The 21493-nt window shown below is 34.4% G+C and overlaps 1 protein-coding gene across 1 annotated transcript; it reads right to left on the bottom strand.

Moving 5' to 3' along the window:
* Positions 1–227: 227 nt before the first annotated feature.
* On the bottom strand, positions 228–5472 carry LOC121327543 (cytokine receptor-like factor 2). The gene is made up of 4 exons (XM_041271618.1): positions 5315–5472; positions 2736–2865; positions 1438–1522; positions 228–1338 (listed from the first exon to the last, which is right to left on the bottom strand). The coding sequence occupies exons 1-4, from the start codon at positions 5457–5459 to the stop codon at positions 1084–1086; spliced, it is 615 nt and encodes a 204-aa protein (XP_041127552.1). The 5' UTR covers positions 5460–5472; the 3' UTR covers positions 228–1083.
* Between the last annotated feature and the right edge of the window lie 16021 nt (positions 5473–21493).

The raw sequence follows: 21493 nt of genomic DNA, 5'->3' as shown, positions 1-21493 counted from the left end.
GTAGATATTGGTTATTGGTTTGTACAGTACGTATTAGTTTAAGTGATATATTTAGTACACATGAACCTTTTAACAATAATATGTTCATCGCTATAATACCCATAAATTCACTAATAGTCAGAAAAATAATCTCACTAGTTTATCATAATAATCTTACTTGCAATGTAAGCAGTATGCAGTTCATTAGCAAATTTTCCCTAAAACAAATATAAGTTATGTGCAGTATTAAAAAAAAAATAAATAAAAAAAAAAACATTATGAATAGTACCTCGACAAACAATCATGGAATCTCCTTATCTCCAATTCTGGGTGCAGTAGACACATTTATTTTACAAAGAGCATGTGTGACTATGGTAAGCACAGGGGGTATGTGATTTTTATAATTATTTCATTGTTATCAGCTTAATGCTACTATTTTAGGTTGTGGGTGTTCCAGGGATTTTTTTTGTTGTTGTGAGCATTTGCATTCATTTTTATTTTTTTTTTGTCTATTACATTAACAGACACGAGCCATTGCCACATTTTGTGAAGCTACCATTGTCATTTCATTGTAATTGAACCTAAGCATAGACAATGAAAGTCCCATAGTCCCTCTACATGGAAGAATACAATTTGAAAACTAATTAACACTGGAAGATAATGCTTGGGCATATAATATTAGGTGCATTTTAAAGGTAGGTCTCTTACTCGTGCAATACAAATGAATTGAGTAATCACTGTACATTGAAAGGGACATTTGAACATGAATGTCACATATTATACCATATAGCAGCTACTGAAAAATTGCATTATATACATAGACATCATGCTTAGAATTTTATACATGAGCAATATATTGGTGTTATCAGCAGAAGTATAAAGACAGGTAGATTAAGGTTGATGTAAGTAAAATTGTTTCTGATAAAATTAATTTAGATCTTTCTGAAATTTGTATGGTCTTTACATTAAATATATAATTCCAGCTAAAAAAAAAATCTGTGGAAAAAATCTCCTGGTAAGCAGGCATTGATACTGTAGCTCCTCAAGGAGACGACCAGCTTTCTCTAAGACAACTTAAAACAAGCCGAACTTGTTTTGCTGGTATTACCAGGTCACATACATGTTTTCGTTCAATTGAAAGTTAGCATTGTCCTCAGTTTTGGGATTATCAGAGACCACAGATGTCTCAGCTGTGTTTGCATGAGATATCTCACAACTGATCTGGTTCACACTTTCATAATTTATCATTGTTTCCTCCACTTCCTGTTCCTGTTCTGGTTCCGCCTCAACAATGCAAATATGTTTACACTCCAACGGTTTAAATTCATCGCTGGATGCCTCAGACGCACCCAGCCACACCTGGGGGTTTCAAACACAGACACTTTAGCATTTTTTTAATTTTTTGTTTTTGTTTTTTAATGTACAGGATCGATATAAATATACAGGATATTGTTTTACCTGGACATTTCCATCATAATAACTGAACAGATCATCAAATACATGCTTTGGGTCTGGTATTTCAGGGATTAGTACATGTCTTAATCTGTAAAGGAAAAGAAATCACAATCCAAATTAATAGTGTATTGACTACTGTCTAAGTGTGTGTATGCGTGTGCAGTAAAATAAATACATATCAAATAATACATTCATCTTTTAAGCATAGGAACATACTGTGTGAGGAAATGTAGTACCAGCTTGAGACTTGGCATGCACACATAGTGTGTTTACTGTATTTATTCTGAAACTATTCTGAGAGATAGTCCTCTAATGTTTTGTTAAATATTACCAATGCTTTGTTTCCAGCTTTCTAAAATACATTACATGAGTAAATCTATAAAGGTTTTGATGATTATTAACATGGAACAACAATTGATTACAATAACATGTTAAGGACGCTTCACGTTGTGAAGTAATTACAAGGTTTCTTTTAAAACTGACTTGGCAGATTTGTTAAAAGTGCTCACACACTAATGATATCATACAGTGGTGCTCTCACTCCTGAAAGATGTCCTCTGTGAAAAAAAAGAATAGGCTGCCGTTGTGTCAATCAATTTTCTAACAGTGTCATAGAGGTTACAAGAGTAGCAAGAGCCACTGAAAAGTTTCAGCAAAGTAGCTTGATTTGTCACTAGTCACGTTGACAACCTTTTGTCTCTAGGGAACCCCACTGAATGTCAGTGCCCTGCATGTGAGAAATATTCCTCCAATTGGCTTTTAAAAGACTCGGTGTGAAAATGAATTGCTATTGGCTGGTACTCAGTTGTATAGGTGTGGGAGGACAGCTTTTTTTTGTTTTAAAATCAACACATTAATAAATGGATTTATTGTATACCTGCCAATAAATACTTCCTAAGGAAAACTCTTTTCCACACCGCTAATAAACACATTTACTCTTTATAACAGCTTTAAACCAAAATACGACCAGGATGTGTGGTCTGCTTTATCAAAGAAAAAAAAAAAAATATATATATATATATATATATATATATATATATTTATATATATATATATCTATATATAGTATATACATACATGGCCTTGCAAACGTTTTCCGACCTGGGACCAATTCTCCTCATATTACTGAATGTACAAATTGTACACTTGAAATTTCAAGACACTGAGATACTATGAGAGAATTGGTCCCCAGGGTCTGAATACTTCCGTGGCATATGTATATATATAATATATTATAATATATATATATATATATATATATATATATATATAAATAGAAGCATCTGTGAAGTGTAACCTACCGTTTGGTTTTGTATGTACAATACAACAGCATAGCAATAGCAGCCATTAACGCAATAATTAGAAATGGTGCATTGGAGTTAATGCTGGATAATATTCTTTCATTTTTTGTTGGGTTATCATGGCAGGAGTCTGGTGAAAAAGATCACAATAGTTAATTAGAAAGAAAGACAGGCAGAGCGTTGATTTCTTGTTAGAAAACCCTTGACATCACCACTGTAGTTAAGCAAACTGCGATTACTGAAATTTGGAATGATTACCTCGAAGTCCACTGCACTTAAAAGCAAATTATCACTAATTATACACAATTACTGTTTATAACAAATACAACTTTAAGCATCCAGTTTTGAGGAGTCACGATAAAGCACAAACGCAAGGGCAAAGTGCTTTACATTTGCGCTGAATTGCTCTGTCCCCTTCATGTTGTGATTTTGAAGGGAGTTTGAGCTGGGCACTGGTGCAATTCCATTAGCGCTGACCAATGAAAAAGAGTGGTGCCACCTCCTTTTTCGTATGTGTTTGTGCCAGTGGTCGGCATAAATTTCAGGGTGTGGTCTCGATGTATTTGCTTGTTAGCTTTGGGCAATTTTGATAACGGTACGGACGGGGGCAACTGTGCTTCAAACTACCATAAAAATCGTTTTATAGGTCGCACCGGCGTAAAAGTCACTCCCCCCTTTTGGGGACTTCAGGTTTAGGAAAACACAGTTTTTGTGTTAAAATATCTTTTCTGCAAAATAGTTTTACCCCCTACATGCTCATGTTGATAAATAATGAAAGATACACAGGTTTAATAACACTTGTTTGCAACATTGTATTCCGTTAATAATTTTACGGTGTTTTTTGTTTTTAGTTAAACTGCTAGAAGCTATTCCGTTTTTCAAAATGTATAAGTAATTGGTTCAGGTAAACTTATATACTGTAAAAATACATAAAATACAGATACGTAGCGATCCATGTATGAGTGTTTATGTACTTCCCTGTCTGTTTGCATGCTGTGTGTTATTCCCTCCCCGCCTTTGCTTGTTTACCTTTTGTGTGTGTTCCAGTACCATAAACAGTAGTTCCAGCTGTATTGGCTTTTACAAATGTGTTGTACTAATTCAAATGTAAACGTATTAAACAGTGCTGCTTGCATCAATTAAAAAAGCAAAAATAGAATAAAACAAATAATAAGCTAAACAGTGTCTCATAACCAGTAATCTAAACATCTTAGTGTTGCATAGGGCGCAGTACAATTGTATGATATCTCAGATTGAATTACATATATCTTTAATTGTGCAGTTTTTAAGATATCTAAAATTAATTTAAAGATATATGTAAATCAGTTAGACATATTTAAAAATGACAAATATATCTCAAATTGATTTACAGATAGCATCAAATAATATGGAAACCATGTGGATTTGCTAGCATGGTATGTCAAACTGTCATTTAGAAATATCTTAAAATATAGCTAAATCATTTGAAGATATCTCTAAATTACTTCTCGTTCGTTTAAGTACATCTCTAAATCATTCATACTTCCATTCAAAACAGAGCATTTTGCTTCCTGTTCATTTCAAGATATCTTCAGATGATTTAGAGATATGTCTAAATGAATAGGAAGCTATTTTGCAATATCTGTAAATTATTTAATTTAATGCTTATTTTTCCAGGTTATGGGTAAACTCCTGATAAAGTCAAGTTTGGTAACGGACACCATTCCAGAGTAGACTCTATGAAGTAATATTACAAGGGATTGACTTTTGTTTGGCTACATCTCAGCCATGTAGCATCAGTAAAATGCAAGTATGTTAATATACTGTAAAGATAAATAATACCACTCGTTAAAGCACCTGCATTAAACTAATTGCAGCTTACAAATGAATTCCATAAATCTTAGTCAGTCTGCACTTCCATTATTAACACACATCTCCAATGTGGAGTTTTAAAAGAAGCAGATGCTACAGCTCACATGTACTTTAATTTTAAAACCTGACAGCTGGTATGACAGTTTCTATGCCTTATTCTTTTTATATATTTTTATTTATATTTGCGCTTATACTCCCTTGGTCATTTCATATCAGTGTCTTCTGGGTAAAAGCATGTTACTGGCTGAAAACATATCAGTCAATAGAGGAAGCAGCTACAGTGCTCCCCCTTTATAAGTCAGCCCGTTATGGTGCTGCACAGGTTATAAGATGGTACGGTCATGGCTCCCATTTGCCCCATAATGCCATTACACTAACGCCAGTATTCTCGTTATAAGGTGGAACACAAACAGCAAAGTCTCTATGGCTCCCAACTAGTGTTATAAAGGGGGAGAACTGTAACTGATTATTGAGAGGAATGAAGCTAGTTAAGAGGTGGGGATAATTTCACTCTCCAGGTGAAATTACTCAGAAAGACAGTAAAAAAGCATGGCTTCCAAAGAGTTTTCTTTAACCTAGTGTAATACCAGATAATTATGTTTTGAAATGAAAATACATTTGTTATAACATGTGTTTCTTTCAAAAATGCATATTTGAGACCTATAAAATAAATAGATGTGCATGGTGGGGAAACTTCAATCTATTCTGAATAATGAAATAAATCTTACCTAACACAGAACCATTTCTCCAAATGACCAAGGGACTCCACTTACTCCAATCGCTGCCACTATCACAAACTTTATTCCATTTCATTCTTACACGAAAGAAATTGCACATTTCTCTGTCTGATTTTGGTATTGTGACAGAGTACATGTTGTTTCCAGTTATATTCTGTTTTGAAAATAAATATACACATTAAACAAGGGGACTGACGCAGTAGTCCTTATGAATCGTCTACTGACAACTGATATATTTTGTTCACTAAGCTTACTCTGAGCAGTATGGATTCTGTGTTCTGCACCTTCCCATTTTATTCTTGTGGTTGTAGTTTTTAATTGTTTAACCAACAAATATATCCTTTCCAGCTGTCTGTTTTTACTAACGCTATTTCAGTGTCTGAGAGTGCGTAAAATATTTAACTGGTTTTCATTTTGAGTACATACTATGAAGATGATGAACTTTGTATAGGCATTTATTGATACAGTCACCTTTTACTGAGCATTGAAGACGGTACTGTATTGAAGGGGACTGTGATTGGTATTGACAAATTACAAACCTCTTCAGGGTGGTTCATTTATAGACTTTATTAACACTCCCAACACTAATGGTAGTATAGTAAAACCAGTTAAGCGAGGGCAAAATTTCACAAATAATTCAATTATTTGTAGGTGGAAAACCACAAAAACACTTCTCAGTGTGCGCTGTGGTTTCTCTAAAGTGGTTGGTTTCCAAATGCCATTAAAAGAAAACGCCATGGAACAATCTCATCCTGCAGTTCATTTCAGTTGGCAAAGATCATTTAATTAATTATTTAAATACAGATGCAAAATTCTTATTTGCAAGATACAAGCCATGTGAGTGTCAAGCTATCTGCCTTTTTCATATACCACACTGTTACTACCATTACTACTATATAATGAAGATTAGTCAAAGCTATCATACCTGCCAGTCATCGTCTTCCTTGCTTTTGTGCTGCAGATGGCTTTTAAAACAAACTGGATTGATCCAATTTTCTTTTCTCCAATTCACAATGATGTAATCATTCGAACCATTAATCGTCAGATTCTGCGGAGGATTAATTACTGAAATAATACAAGGTATCTTTATCACTTCAGGGAAAGCTGCAGCATGTTACATAGAAACTTGATTCGGCATTAAAAGACATTGCTTCTGCTCAATTCTGCTATGGAAAGCTTCTATGCTTTATCTCAGTCATGCAGGATTGTGTCATATATTTGGCTAATTTAACATACAGTAGTGTCTGGTCACTGCTGTTTCTTGTATGCTATAGGCATAGTAAATCACTCTAGGCTCTACATTCATACTGTGGCATTCATGTTTTTGTGCACAACGAAGTTATTTTCGGGTAAAATAGCAAGTTTTATTTAGCCAATGATATTAAATGCAATTTCAAAGAACTGAAATGAACACAATATCTATTGAATGGGTAACAAAGAATTTGAAATGGCAGAATACATGTTTATTATATTCATATGACTTGAAGTAATGAGCAGGGAAATCTAATTAATGTTTCACAGAGTGAATGAAAAAACCCTAACAGTAAGGAATATCCGATTTTGTTCACCACAGCCTACACACTTCCTCTCTTCAAAGGAAAAAAAAAAACATAAAAGCTTCAGAACCAGCTGCATTGACACATTAATCACACTACAGAGGAAAGTGACCAGGTACTGTAGGAGGTGTCATTTCTTTCCAAAGGAAACTCAGAGTCCAAAGATACAATCAATGGGTATTTTTAATGACATTTTGTACTCATTATTTGATTATTGGTTGTCAGTTGTGCAGAACATTATGTGGTTACGCTTTGTCAGATTTGCAACAAATGTAACATATAATACGCTGTGAGACTATTAGTCACTGCAGTTAGCCTGAATTAAAATACAATTTTGCTGGTCGAGTACAAGAACTTTAAATGCTCCTATCTTAAAACTACAATGTTCTTGTTCTAGTATATTTCATGGTAAAACATTTATGAAAGCCGAATAAGAAACTTGACTTAGTTCGACCATTTGACTCTTTGATTACAGTGACTTTTAATAAGCTAAAATTGTATGTTCTCTTCCCATAACGCACTTTATTGTCATGCTCCTAATTCATTTTTTATTAGGTGCGTGATAAGAAGTGGTATGTCAGGAAGAGGAGTTTTGGTCCGATTTGGCCTGTAAAACAATGTATTGTACTGATGATTGCATCATATGGTGGACAACTCAAAACATTACTCAGCTGCGACAGAACCACAAAAAAAATCCAATTACAAAATCCCTGACACGCACACACTTTCCAATATGTTTTATGGTGCTTGATAGGGTTTTTAAATGAATATTATAGGAGAATAAAATAAATAGCTTAATCAAGCATTTTTCTCCTAATTGCAAGTAATTATGATATAAATATGCATAAATATACCAGTAATGATGTTGCCAGATATTTAATGTTTGTTTTTTGTGTAACTTATGAACAAGAATTGACTAGCATCTTTAAAATCTGTAATTTATAAACTGAATACTATTGCAATCTGTTACTTACATACTTTAAATGCGTATGGGTATAATGAGGCGTGGTAAAGATAAAGTATGTTATTTTTATTTATTTTTTGTTATAATCTTCCTATGAGATACTGTATACAGCTATGATTTAAGACACAATAACAAAAAAATGCCATAATAGTAGTACAGTATTTCATGTCACATTTTCAATTTGACAGTTTTTTGTAAAGTTTGTAGAAACCTACAAAGCGGTTGTAATTAAATATGTTAACGTAACATTATTTAGCATGTTTCATTAGACTGTATGAAGCAAAAATTGTTAATTCTATAAGCTGATGCAAAACTGTTGGCCATATGAAATGTTACTTAATTTTCTATGTTTCAGGTCAAGGTCTCTCCTAACATATAGCTAAGATAATCTTTTAAGGGTTTGACAATGAGACAAACTAAATAGTCTCATTGCAAACTATTATTATTATTATTATTATTATTATTATTATTATTATTATTATTATTATTATTATTATTATTATTATTTGATCTAGGAATAATCTAGATCTAGGACAATTCTGGACAAATTATTTGGGATGCAAGTACATCTGGCAAATCTATAAACCCTGGTGTGTCTTGTATACATTTATACAGTAAATCTATTAAAATATGCCTTTTCTCCTTGTTTTGTACCAGTATCATATCTGATTTCTAAAATGGTTGGACATTTATGGTAATAAGCACTTAAAGATGCATTTGGTCTATTTGTTATGATAGCTACTTTCGATAAAACCAGCAAAACTTCTGTTCTCCTAAAATTAGTGATAAATTAATTTGTTTTTACCTTACAAATAACCATAACAACCTACTGAGGATACAGAATCAGAAGTACATTTACCAATTTTAAATATTACAACTGCTTTTGGCATAATGACCTTGGTGGTTAGAACATGTCATGAAAAATACAATATATCGTAATATAAAAGGTATTCAAGAAATTATGCTGGCTCACCTTCTTCAGCCACCTCTCCCTCCACCTTCTTTAATAGATGCATTATTAAAAACAATAGGCACTGTTGGTACATTCTGCACATTTAGCTATCACAATAAGAGTGACCAAATATCTTGCTCTGAAGTTGGAAAGACTTTAATGACACATGTTTTTTCTATAGTACATAAGGGGAAAAGGGGTTTTGTAGATTTTTTCCTTCTGTCATTTCCTCTGCTCAGCTACTGTGTATAGATAAAATCATGCTGCATATTTTAACTTTATCAGCATTGGAACACCCAGTCACATGTTACAAACTAATATCTGCACTTTTTTTTTTTTTTTTTTTTTTGTGGTTCATGATACATTTTGAAACACAATTTAACCTAGAGTAATCAGCCTCATTAGGTAGTTTTAAAAACATATGGAACATGTTTTTGGCAAAATGAATAGGTTGTATTTGCTGTGTTTTTATATTCTTGTTTGCCAATGAATCATTGTCTTAGACAGTGTTAGAAAGTTATAACTACTGTGAAGAAACATTGAGGATTTAGGACTTTTTGATGTAACATTGTATTTTTTTTCTAATGTTCCAGAACTATAATTACATAGGAGTATCCATATTTATAATACAGTTTTGTAGTGTGCAAGGTATATTTGTATTTGGACTAGTTTAATAATCAGATTGGACACCGCTTCTAGTGAATACAAATGAACAGTTCAATTAGAAATAAAAGTAGATAAAAGGAAATTAAATGTGCAACAACTAAACTAAAGTGATACAGAAAGGAAGAATTAACTGAACTAAACAGTACAAAAAAGAACGTTTAAACAACGACACCCCCACTCCCTATAGTTGATTAACAATCAAAAGCAATCTATGGGAGATTTCCTTAAAGGTTACAGTCGCATTCCTGACAGTTATTTAAGATGGTTAGTGTTAACAGGGGTATCGTTAGTAACACAAATATTTACTTTCATTAATATTTGATAATCAGCATCGTTAAATCAGTTTCATATATATGTTTTGGTTTAGAAGGCAATTTTCATTCTTGCGAGATAAAGACGCTCTTTGCTTCCAGACAACCTATCGAGAATTATCTATAAAGACTGCTAAATTTGAATTCTAGCTTAGACGCAGAATGATAATTGCCTTGTCAAACCCACATCAATTTGTATAAATCACATACAACAAACAATTACTATAGTGTTCATTAACTCAAAGCATGAATTGAAAGCAATAATACTTTCCTTAAATTCTACCTCAAACAAAACATTACATTTTACTTTAAGGTTGGCTTATTCTCGATTTCATAGCAGGATAAAACACTGCTTGTTGAATGCTTAATCAATTTTTGCTTCTTTAGCTGATCTGAAACAGATATTCAAAGGCGCTCCTGTAGGCGAATGGAAAGTTCAGATTCTGGTTTCTGTTTTCCTCTCATTTTGCTTCCTTACCAGGGGACTAAAGAAATGTCTTTGCAAAAACAAGAGTCATTAATTATTAGGTATTCCACTGAAACAGCAATTCTTCCACCAATATGTGCACTCTTTGTCTGGTTATGTCTGGGATATTCCATTGCAAACTCTGGCAGTGCTAGCTACAAGACTGAATATATTTCAGTCTCTGTCGACTTCAAATGTTCATCCAACTCTTTCTCCGGTGATCAATCGGTGATAAGTTAGAGATTTGATTACAAGTACTTTTAGGATTTTGACTTCTTACACTGCGGACTCCCACACCAAGGCACACACTAGAGTAGTTATTTTGTATCAGAGTTTGTGAAAATGGTATCTCTGTTCAAGCCGGTCGCAGGCTGGGTCTTCAGATTGTCAAAGTTCAGAGACTTGTTTGTGTGTCAAGAGCCTTGGATTTCGTGTCGGGAGCCCTGTTTGAAAGTTGCGCCTGTGCTTTTGTAACTCTGTCTTCACCACTCTGATTGGATAGTTTGTGTATTTTGGGCTGTGCCTGAGTCCAAGTGAGGTGTTTCCTATTGGTTGTTCTCGTTCTGAGACTTCCCACTGTTCTCAATTGGTCTGCTGTTTCGCCCCGTCGGCTGGATTTATGAGGTGTCCTGTTCTCTCTCAATAGTGTCAAGGCATTCTAAACCGTCTGGTTTTACCTTTTGAAAGACACCGCCGGCGCTACAGGATTTATTCAGCGCTGGTGAAGATAAACCACGTGTCCAGTATTTAGTTTATGACTTTTTTTAAAAGCATTCTTTGTCAGTGGGGGAGTTTGTGACAAGAAACCAAGCAGACATAGATAATGGCTTAGGACCCTCTGTATATTACAAATCTGTTAATTTCAAACACAGAATGATGTTATAATCCACTCTGATGCTACAGTTTCATAGACCTTACTGCTACTAGTAACATACAATAGGCAAAGCCATTTTATAGGAAGATACAAGTATTTGGACACCAAAAATTTCTCAACAAATTACCATATTTAGGAAAAGTATTGCCACTATATTGCATGTTTAATTCATTCTTGTTTATCTACCCTCAGTTTGCATATGCAGTTTCCTTTTATGGATAGGGATGAACCTTTTTTAGCAAATCTTTTGTGAAACTGAATGCAGCATATATTAGTACACAATCACATCTGAAAACAGATTTTTTTTTTTTTACTTGAAATATAATAAGACTTACAGTTGACTACATACTGAGTGACCTGTAAGTTGACATTTTAGTGTTTCATGGTATGGTAACAGGCTTCTTCTGTTACTGTATTGACAGAAGAGACACAGAGGCTGGCGTTCAAACAGTGCTCAGGCGTGCAGGTTTTATTAACAAGTTTGACAAGCTGTTGCAGTAGCAGGTGGCCACCACTAGGGTACCAACAATGGCAGTCCTAGTGCAGGATGATATGATTTGTAATATTAAACACATTTTATTTAGAATCAAACAAAACACATTATTTACAGGTGCAGAGCTTCAGTCCTGCCACATGTACAGTGACTTAAAATAGTTTACTGTGAGGCAAGCATAGTGTCCAGGGAGATCACCGAACACAACTTGACTTTTTCATGCACAATGGAAATACTTCACTTTAAGACGACCTCAGTACAAAGACCCTCTCAATTGGCTGCAATGTAAAGTCATCATCAATAAAAAGCCCACCTCTGTATTAAGTATTACCACCATTTGCAGTAACAAACATAATATCAAATACCTTTGTTATACAACCTCACTATTAACATCAAAATGTTACAACAAATTCTTCGTGCACCTTCAGTAGTAAGGCAACCCCACTATTACGGTTACATTTTGTTGGTCTCTTGACTGCCCTTAATAGAGAGGTTTCAGAAATTCCTACTGAGAGGTGGTACTATGCTTTTTTTCAATTGTTCATACATGGTGGTTAAAAAAAAAGGGCATTTTAAAATCCCTTTACTGTAAAATGTCAAATTCTATTAATTGTTCTCAACATTCCTACACTACTTCTGTCTAATTGGTATGCACAGGTGCTAAGGTATTTAATACCTGTTGGCTAGCCACAATTTTGATACCGATCGGTTTTATATATATAGTAAATTATATATATATATATATATATATATATATATATATATATATATATATATATATATATATATATATATATATATATATATGTTCCAATTGTTCCAATTATTTTTAAACTTTTCATACATGTTTTTGGAAGAGATACTTTGTTACTCAGCCTCGAAAACCAGGCATGTGTTCTAAAAGCTAAGGACAGTGTTGTTCTGTTTGATGTTCTACAACTATCAGACATGACAATCAGACAGAAACACAAACAGTAGCTGACCTACTTTATGCCCTGTACAAGTGGGTTATAACAGGTTTAAAAAAGGCTTATGTTAGGTTTGCATTTGATAATTATCTAATTTCATAATTGATAAGGAATTTTCTGCAGGTGTATTGCAAACTTTGCAAGCTATAAACAGGAAATTTGTGGCTTACTATCATGGATAGCTTGCCATTTCAGTAAAGTACCACTAGACTGGGGGCCTGACTAAGACAACTAAGAAGCACGCCAAGGGGAAGGCAGAAAAGCCGCTGGAACCAGCATGAATACCAGAATGCATTTCAGGTAACTATTTCTTAATTACATTTACAAGGAAAATGTACATGTTTCTTATATCATTCCGTTTTGCAATTTTACAGGTGACTTAAACTAGCCAGTTATGTCTTGCCTTGGTTTTATGTGATGTTAATAATGTCCAGAAAAAATAATTTGAAGATGACACAAATTCTCACCATGCCCACCTCCCTGATTCTCTTCTCTCCCTTACATTTTTCATGGGCTTCTCTATTGGAATTGACTCTCAGCTTGCACCAGTCTCTTTTCTATCAGTCACACGTGTTTCCAACATACAGAAGGTATAGTCAAATGAAATAAGTTTAAGCTGACAAACAGTACAATGTATCCCCCTGACACAGCTGACAATTCTAAATTAGGGCTTGCAATAAGAAGTTGGTTTCCATGACATATATTTACTATATGTCCAGAATAGTACAGAATAAGAAATGCCAATAAACAGTTTAGTGAACATTAGAGAAGTGGTATTTAAGACCTAGATGTCATCAGGTAAGCAAATGAGTTGTCTGTATAATAGTAAAGTATAATGATGAATTTAAAGTACTTGGAATAGCCTTGTGTTCCAAAGATGTGTCATGTGACACCTCCATACATCCCCAAACTCTAATACCCCCAATAACTTTTACTAAGTCATGTCACTATCAAGATTCATCACAATTTAGCAAGTGTTTTTCCATATATATGCAAAAATGTAAGTTTGGCATACAGATGGACAAATCTGCCATCTGTTGTGTCTATTAAAAATATCAATTTATTACATTTTTTATTTATGTATGATTTTGGTTAACTCTGAGTTAAGATTGGAAATGTTTCCTTCTGAAATACAACACCAACATTTAACTATTTTGGAATTGTATAAACCCAAATTGCTAATGTACTGTATTACCGTTATGCTATTGTATCTGGTACACTACAATATGTGTTCCAACATTGTGTTGCCATTGCTTGTAGTGATCTGCTAGTAGTTATGATCCTGGTATCGATCCTGGGCCTATTGATATGTTATAAGCTGTTGTGTAACAGGAAAAATTGACAACTGTGTATTTTTGCCTTTTTCAAATGCCAGTTGCTCAGTAAGGTTGTCTGCATTGAAGAGGAAATTCAGTTACAGTTGAATTGCTGTAACACAAGAGGGCAGTACCCGATCAACTTATGGCCTGGTAATACACGTTATTTATTTTCTTTAGCTTTTTGTCACCTGTGTTTTTAACAGTGGTTAATAATCGTGTGGTACAGTGCTCAGTACTTCATTTTTAATAGGCATGCGTCTTTTGGCTAGTAGTAGTCAAACAAATTGAAATAATAATGTAAAATTAATTTATTACCTAAAAAGACAACCTAAAAAATAACCAAGGAAAGATACACTTTACAACTTCACAAGCTCACAGTGGAAAAAAGATCAATGTTGTGGATGAAAAATAAAAGGAAAAGTCAAGCTTTGCAAATTCTTTGAAAACTGTTAAATGTGATCTAAAATCCTCTGTGAGACCTCCTTTGGGATCATATCTATGTCTGTTCTGAAGTAAGTTGAAACCTGTCAGGAACAGAGCCCTAAATTTCAATGATATGTTTAGCAAAAAAGGGCAAAAGAGAGCAGAATCAAAACATTGCAGGATCAAAAGAAGCAACAATAAAGTGAACAGCATGGCCAGGGGACCTGTAGTAGATGCATGTGATTTAGAAAAATTAATTTCCTCCTTTAGATGTTGGTGGGTGATTACTCTTGTTGATACAACCAAACCAAGGGAACTCTAGGGTTAAGAAATTGGGGTGTGGCTTTCAATACAGAGTTGGGGGTAAAAGAAAGTTACTCCATTATGAAGGCGAAGGGACCAGTGGGGGGGGGGCAGTTAATAAAAGTTAGTTTAAGAGCAATTAATTTCAATTAAATAATCTGATTTAACTTCCGTTCTTTGGGTGATTTAAAAGCCATTTGAAAATAATTTTCCCTTAACCAGGGGCACTGAAATTTCTACTGACAATGAAAATATGTCGCAAAACTAGCAAATACAATTATCAAGTATACAAGCCTTTCCTTACACCTACCAAATTATCTACCTTTGTGTACAGTGGAAGATGTACTTCTTTGGTAAGGTCAATCAGAGGTTACATCTTGACTTCAATACCACAATTCCGAGCAGAGATTCAAAGGAAAGATATTCAGTAATTGTGTAAACAAGGGAATGCTTTGTTTCGTGTTGAGTAATTAACATATTTTATTCCATTTAATTAATACCTAACAATAATGGTGAGGTGGTTTAAAAAGAGAATGTTGTGGAGTGCAGGATGCACCCTATAGCCTGGAGATCGCAGGTTCAAAACCAAGCTTTGTCATTGCCGACCGTGACCAGGGGTTCTTGGGGGACGGCGTACAATTGTCCAAGCACTGCCCGGGTGGGGAGGTCTTAGGTCGGCATGGCAATCCACGGTTCACCACACACCAGCGACCCCATGTGGCTGATAGAGCACCTGGGGGTCTGCAGTGGAGCCATTCATATCTGTGTTGTCTTCCAGCACTATAGGTCTGGTGGCTTCGCTGTGGATCCGCAGTGCGAAAAATGTATTTACAGTATAATCATAAATCTCGAAAAACTACTCACTTCTAAATCTTTTGTAGTCATTTTTGTATTACTTTAGCATAAATACATGTTAATTTGGATTCATATGTTGTTTTTTTCTGACTTTATGTGAACGAAAAGACACACATTTGCCCGTTTTCCCATTGGAAATAGTGATATTTCGAAATATCACTGTCCTGGTCACAAAAGCAAAGTTTGTGGGGAATAATAGCCATTTTCTATACTTTTGAGGCATAAGCAATTAGGAAATAACACTTACTACCCAGGAAAAAAAATTGTGTTACATAGTGTTAACAGTAATCGAGCCCAGGCACAGCTGCGTAAAAGAGACAGGGATCTCTTGCTTGGGGTTAGGTTTTGTTTCACAGGAACATAAAGGTAAGGTACAAATATATAAACAATTGCTACTCATGCTGGATTTGGACCAACACGATACTTGTTTGTTGAGAGTTTGTTTGTCCGTGTTTAGTGTCTGTCTGTTTTGGCCATCATGCCATTTGTTTTGACTGCAGTGTTTTGTTTTATGTATACATATTCTGTTTATAATTTAGAATAAATGCACGCAACCACGCTTTTCCTCGCAGTACTGTATGTCTCTTCCTGGTCTGAAGTCGCCCCCAAGTCATCCTGTTCACACCGTCTTTATTCAAATCCAACAACAGAATGACCGGGCGATTGGCACTATTACAAATTAGGCTGTATAGCTGTGCTAAAAGAAATTCTCTGAATTCAGTTGTTTAATTTAGGTTTAAACATACTTTATTTTTGATACATTGTATTAGATTTCTAATTATTAGTTTTTCATTACACTTATAAGGAAGTTGATGTACTGCATCCAAAATCAGCACAGCATTTATACTTAAATTAATCAGCTGAATATGAGGAATTTTCCCAGACATTCCTTATATTATAATTTGGGGCTGTATGAGTCGGCTATTAATTCTGAATGAACGCCAAGCTCAAAAATGCCAAAAAAAGTTGTGTTATAGTGTTGAATGCAAAAACAAAAATATTCAGCAATAACTCTTTCAACAGCTGTATACAATTATACATTCAATTATCTAGTAACTAACAGTATATTCAGATGGCTAAATCATGAACTGAATAGCTGAAACCATGAGGAGTCACTTCATCAGATAAAATAGCTGTGACATCAGTCAGTACAGACAGACTAAATGAGAGATGGGATTTTGAAAGGAAATAAGAAAGCATGTCAACAGAAAGCCAAATGTAGTATACTGCAAATGGTGTAGACAGCAAACAAGAAGAAAACCTTGGAATAGATCAGACTCTAGATTCTTTTGTTCTTTTGAACACGCAGTACAGGACATGCTTGAATGATTAAAGACATAGCTTAGTAAAGTCTGATGCATTATTTTGTTTCTAAAGTAGTACTGCCATTTTTTTTTTTTTTTGAAATTAGTTCTTTGCTACTGGTAAGTATATGTTTTTCAGAACTATCCTTAACCATTCAAAAAGAGGATATGACAACCCATTCGAAGTCAGCCAAAGTAACTATGTTAACACTTCAAATTTTCAACAAAACTTCCTTTATTATATTAATACATATCAAAAGCATAGAAACACTTCCTTTGCTTGTATTAGGCGCCATTTAAAAATATAAAGACCAGATTCTTTGCTTTGCATTATGGCTGAGGCAGTTCTACCTGTGGCAAAAAAATAAAAAATAAAATGGAAAAGTTCAAGGTTTGTATAAATTTAATTCTGGCATTTTCTACATTTGTTGCGCCAAGTCCACCCAATTTAGAAGAAAATGAACATTGGTGCTTTGTTTTCTGCTGTGCTTTTGTGTGCCCTTGTAAAATGTAACATGTTTTATATTACTGACACATAAAGTAAGGCCCTATATTGAAGCATGGGTAAAGGTTATGCTATTTTTCTGAGTGGAATAAAACAGTTGTATAAAACCAACAAGAAACAATGTAGTTAAAGGAAGGAAACTGTTCTTAATAGTTTCTAGTTTTGTATCATTAAAGTAATTGCATTCCTCTATAAATATTGTTCTTTGACCAGAATGGGTCCCAAAGTGTAATAAAGTAAGCACTCGGATATAGGACACTCAGATACACGTCCATCGCATTTTATCTTTGTTGTATTAATAAACAAATAAATTCCAATTCCAATTATATATATATATATATATATATATATATATATATATGTAACAAATTAATAAACTTACCCGTCACACACAATTTCTGACACTGTTACCAGTTTTCTGATGCAAAAGCCCATCTGTTTAATGTTTTTCTTGCTGCAGTGATAATAAATTCCAAATACCCATACTGCAGCAGGACAGTCCCTGGGACGTTACCAGTGTAGCACAGGGGAAACCTTGGCAACCCTGTTGTAGTATAATGAAGGTAAAGCAACGTCAATCATTCTGGCGCCTTGCAGAATAGCGGTGGCTGTGAGACACTGCTGGTAGCAGAACTTTTATTTATAGTTTTGTTTACAGTATTTATTTTCTTTTTCTTCTCTCCTTTTGATTCTGAATTATTATTTGTACCAACAAACTTTATATAAACCACTCGGAGGAATACCATTGCTGGTAAACCTCCTGAGTGCATCCCTGGTGCCACCCCACCGGGTAAAAACAAATCGTGTGTGCCTGTGCAACGTCCCAGAAGAAACTTTCTGACTCCTGTGTGTTCAGTGAATCCCCCACTTTTCCATATGGTCCTAGTATATATACTGTATGGTACTTCCATGAATTACAATTTAATACTGTTAACCATTATACTAGCATCAGGGTGTTAAGGTATGAAAGCATGATTCAAATACACCAGTCTAGTGAAAATAATTGGTATCAGAATGATGATTCATTTTGAGGCAATTGGGGGTTAGATCATCACAATACTGATTAATCATATTTGCTACTAAACTAAACAGAGTATTTCTAAGAATACTGTACAATATCAGTTGCACTGATATAAGAACCAACATTTTTTCTAACTTGGCTAGACTAAGGCTTGTGTCCTTTAAGTTGATTGAACGGTCACCATATTGATAAAAGGATGCATAAAATGAAAAGATATTTTTTCTTAAAGCAACAGGGCTAAATTGAAAGGTATTGGATAAAGATGGACAATGTTGCTAATGAATGAGATTAACAAACATACAGTAAGTATGGTATACATTTTTGCTGGCTGCCTTTTCCAAGAAGTGTTATGACAATGTAAAAATGGATAACATGTTATGATGTGTCCAAAGTTCCCTTTATTTTGCAGGAGCTAGAAGAAAAACAGATGGGACAATGTGTAGGAGTTCACAACCTTTTCAACGAAGAGGTCAAAGTAAGGGTTGCAAAATGAGTGCTTGTTATGCAAGTAATGTGTGTGTGCTGTAATGCTCCTACAACATACCCAATTCCCTGTAATAGCGATTCATGCAATATTTTTACAGTAAATACACTACTGGTGTTGTTCAAACTGAAAATAACTTCTCAGTCTAACGTCCTCTTCTGTCTCTGCCTTTTGATAGAGTATCTGAACTGAAGAAAAGCTGAGCTGGCACTTTATAACACACAAACCTTATTCAGCATGAACTTCATACCTAAATAAATATAACGCCTATTATGTGGTTATCTTTCCTAATGTATTTACTGTTTTTGCAGCGAGAGGAGCTCCAGGAGACGTGACGCTTCAGCTTCGCTTCAGAGCACTTCGTGTCCGGATGGCGGTTAAACTGAAAGCCAGTGTATTGGCAATAAGTAGGGTGCTGTTTTGGGTTTTCTAAGTTAATATATTGTGTGTATGGTGTCTCTTATTGTATAAGAGATGTTGGGATCTATTCACCAAAGTGTCGGTGTTTAAAATGTTTTAAGAAATCTTTTCCAAACATTCCGTGTTTACACCTTTTCCTTAAATCACGAGTGACACATGAAAGTTTCATTTCGAAAAACCAACAGTCGGAACGCACTTCCTGTTAGATTTTCATGCACACATTAAATTAGACAGACCGCCCAAAAGACAGAACAGTAGGAAGAAAAGGGGAGCCAAGTCGATCCGCGAATTGTGGATGAAACGCAAAAAACTGCAAACCAATTATTATGAGTCAACTGCAAGGGGCAGAAACACATTAACGTTTGCTGCAAGGTAAAATATATTATAATGGCCATGGTCACCGAATTGTAAATATTAAGGATTCGCTGTTTGACTGTAGCCTCAGTATCACTGTTTGTATACATTTTTCTCTGAATCGAGTCACATTATTACTGCTCAAAATTTATGTGTAGATAGCTGCTATTTCTGAATAATTAGCATTTGTTCATAGGAAACTCGTGTGTTTATAACTAGGGTATGCATACTACATAAAGTGTTTTACCTGTCAAAACAAACATGTCATAATGACATATTTGTTTCTGTAGGACATGACTATTGTCACAGACACCCATAGTTGTGTATAATGTATTTATTTTATTTTGTAATGCTACAGGATTAGTGTAATGATCATGAACCATGTAATATGCATTCATACAAGTATGGCAGGTTTCATGAGAATATTTTATTTTTATTTTTATTTATTGTCAGGAAACCTAAGGAAATAATTGTACCTAGGTGGCAGTAGTTTAAAAATTATATTTAATTCCTTTGGAAATTGTTTTCAATTTTAAGCATTATTGAACATTGCCAAAACTGTTAAGCTTTATTTAAACCACTGATTATAGTTTTAAATGTAGATGTTTTCAGGGGGAAAAAAAAGAAAGAATACACCTTATTTAATTAATATGAATCTATATTCATGTAAGATATGGAAACCTATAAATATTAGCCATTCAATAAGCTAATATGGGTGACATGCATTTTGGTTACGTTTTATGAACGTTTAAACCTCGGGCACTGACATACAGCTATGGCGAGGGCTGGAAATGCATTTGCATTAGGATTTTCTGCCAATACCTCAGCCTGCCCATGTGTTTTGTCTGTGTTAAGAACAGCTGAGATGTGTTATTAAACACAGACGGAGAAAGGTCCTTTACATCACAAGCGTATGATGAGTTGCTTCCTGTTTCCAGTTGTTATAGTCAATAATATGCAAATTAGGAAACTGACTTTTTTAGGATTTGTTGGATTGTGGAAAACAATCGATTTTTGGTATGACATGACGCCATTCAGTTGTATGAAACGACGGAAAACATATTTGATTAATCACAAACAGTTCTTATAGCCTGTTATCTCGTGCACTTTGGGAGAGAAGTTCCAACTGCTCAAACTGTGAGAAATAATGCCTCCTACATAAAGAGACAGTATAAACAGGTATACATCACAGTATATATAAAACTACAATTCAATTAAATATAACTTTAGAATTGTGCTGTATATTCCGTAACAGTGATTAGTTTATTTTTTATAAGTGATTTCTTATATGTGATTTATTTTTACTCCCCTGAACACAGGTAAATTATAGTTTAAAGTTGTTTTGCAATGTGCTGTATTTCTATAATGCAGTATTTATGAATTCACTTATTTCATGAAAAGATTGTCACATTAAATAAAAATAAATAATATCATGCATTTCATATAATCAGCAGCACCACTGCTTAAAAATCATTCAGTTATTGCAAATAAAGTTCTTTATTCAAACAAGGACAAATGGAACCCCATAATTCAAGCATAGACAAGTACATTTGCTGAAACCCCCCTGTGACAGGCTGGCAAGTTGATAGAGGCCCAGAGACAGACTGCAGTTCAAAAAAGAATAACTCTTAATATAAATTAACACAAAATAAAAGGGCACAAGGGCCAAAACACAAAAAGAAAGACACAAAAAGCACTTACTCACAAAACTTACAAAAATAAACATTTCCAGGCTGGGCGATGCCTTCACTGGATTTCGAAAATTCAAAAATCACAAACAAAAAAACCCACCAACCTACTTCCTCAGCTCCCTCCCCCAATGGGAAGCAGAGGACTCCTTTTATGTCAGGTGGCTGGGCGCTGATTGATCGTTAATTATGCTAATCAACTAATCAACCCCAGCCACCTGAACACAGTAAACCCAGGCAGGTA

The sequence above is a fragment of the Polyodon spathula genome, chromosome 15 (assembly GCF_017654505.1).
Source record: "Polyodon spathula isolate WHYD16114869_AA chromosome 15, ASM1765450v1, whole genome shotgun sequence".
NCBI classification, from domain to species: domain Eukaryota; kingdom Metazoa; phylum Chordata; class Actinopteri; order Acipenseriformes; family Polyodontidae; genus Polyodon; species Polyodon spathula.
The sequence above is the reverse complement of the archived record's forward strand: the minus strand, read 5'-3'. Positions and strand labels throughout refer to the sequence as shown.

Coding starts and splice junctions, on each gene's coding strand:
- LOC121327543 (XM_041271618.1), bottom strand. CDS start 5,459: ATGTACTCTGTCACAATACCAAAATCAGACAGAGAAATGTGCAATTTC. Junction 2,866..5,314: donor GAGAAATGGTTCTGTGTTAG/GTAAGATTTATT, acceptor CTTTTTCACCAG/ACTCCTGCCATGATAACCCA. Junction 1,523..2,735: donor TGTACATACAAAACCAAACG/GTAGGTTACACT, acceptor TTTCCTTTACAG/ATTAAGACATGTACTAATCC.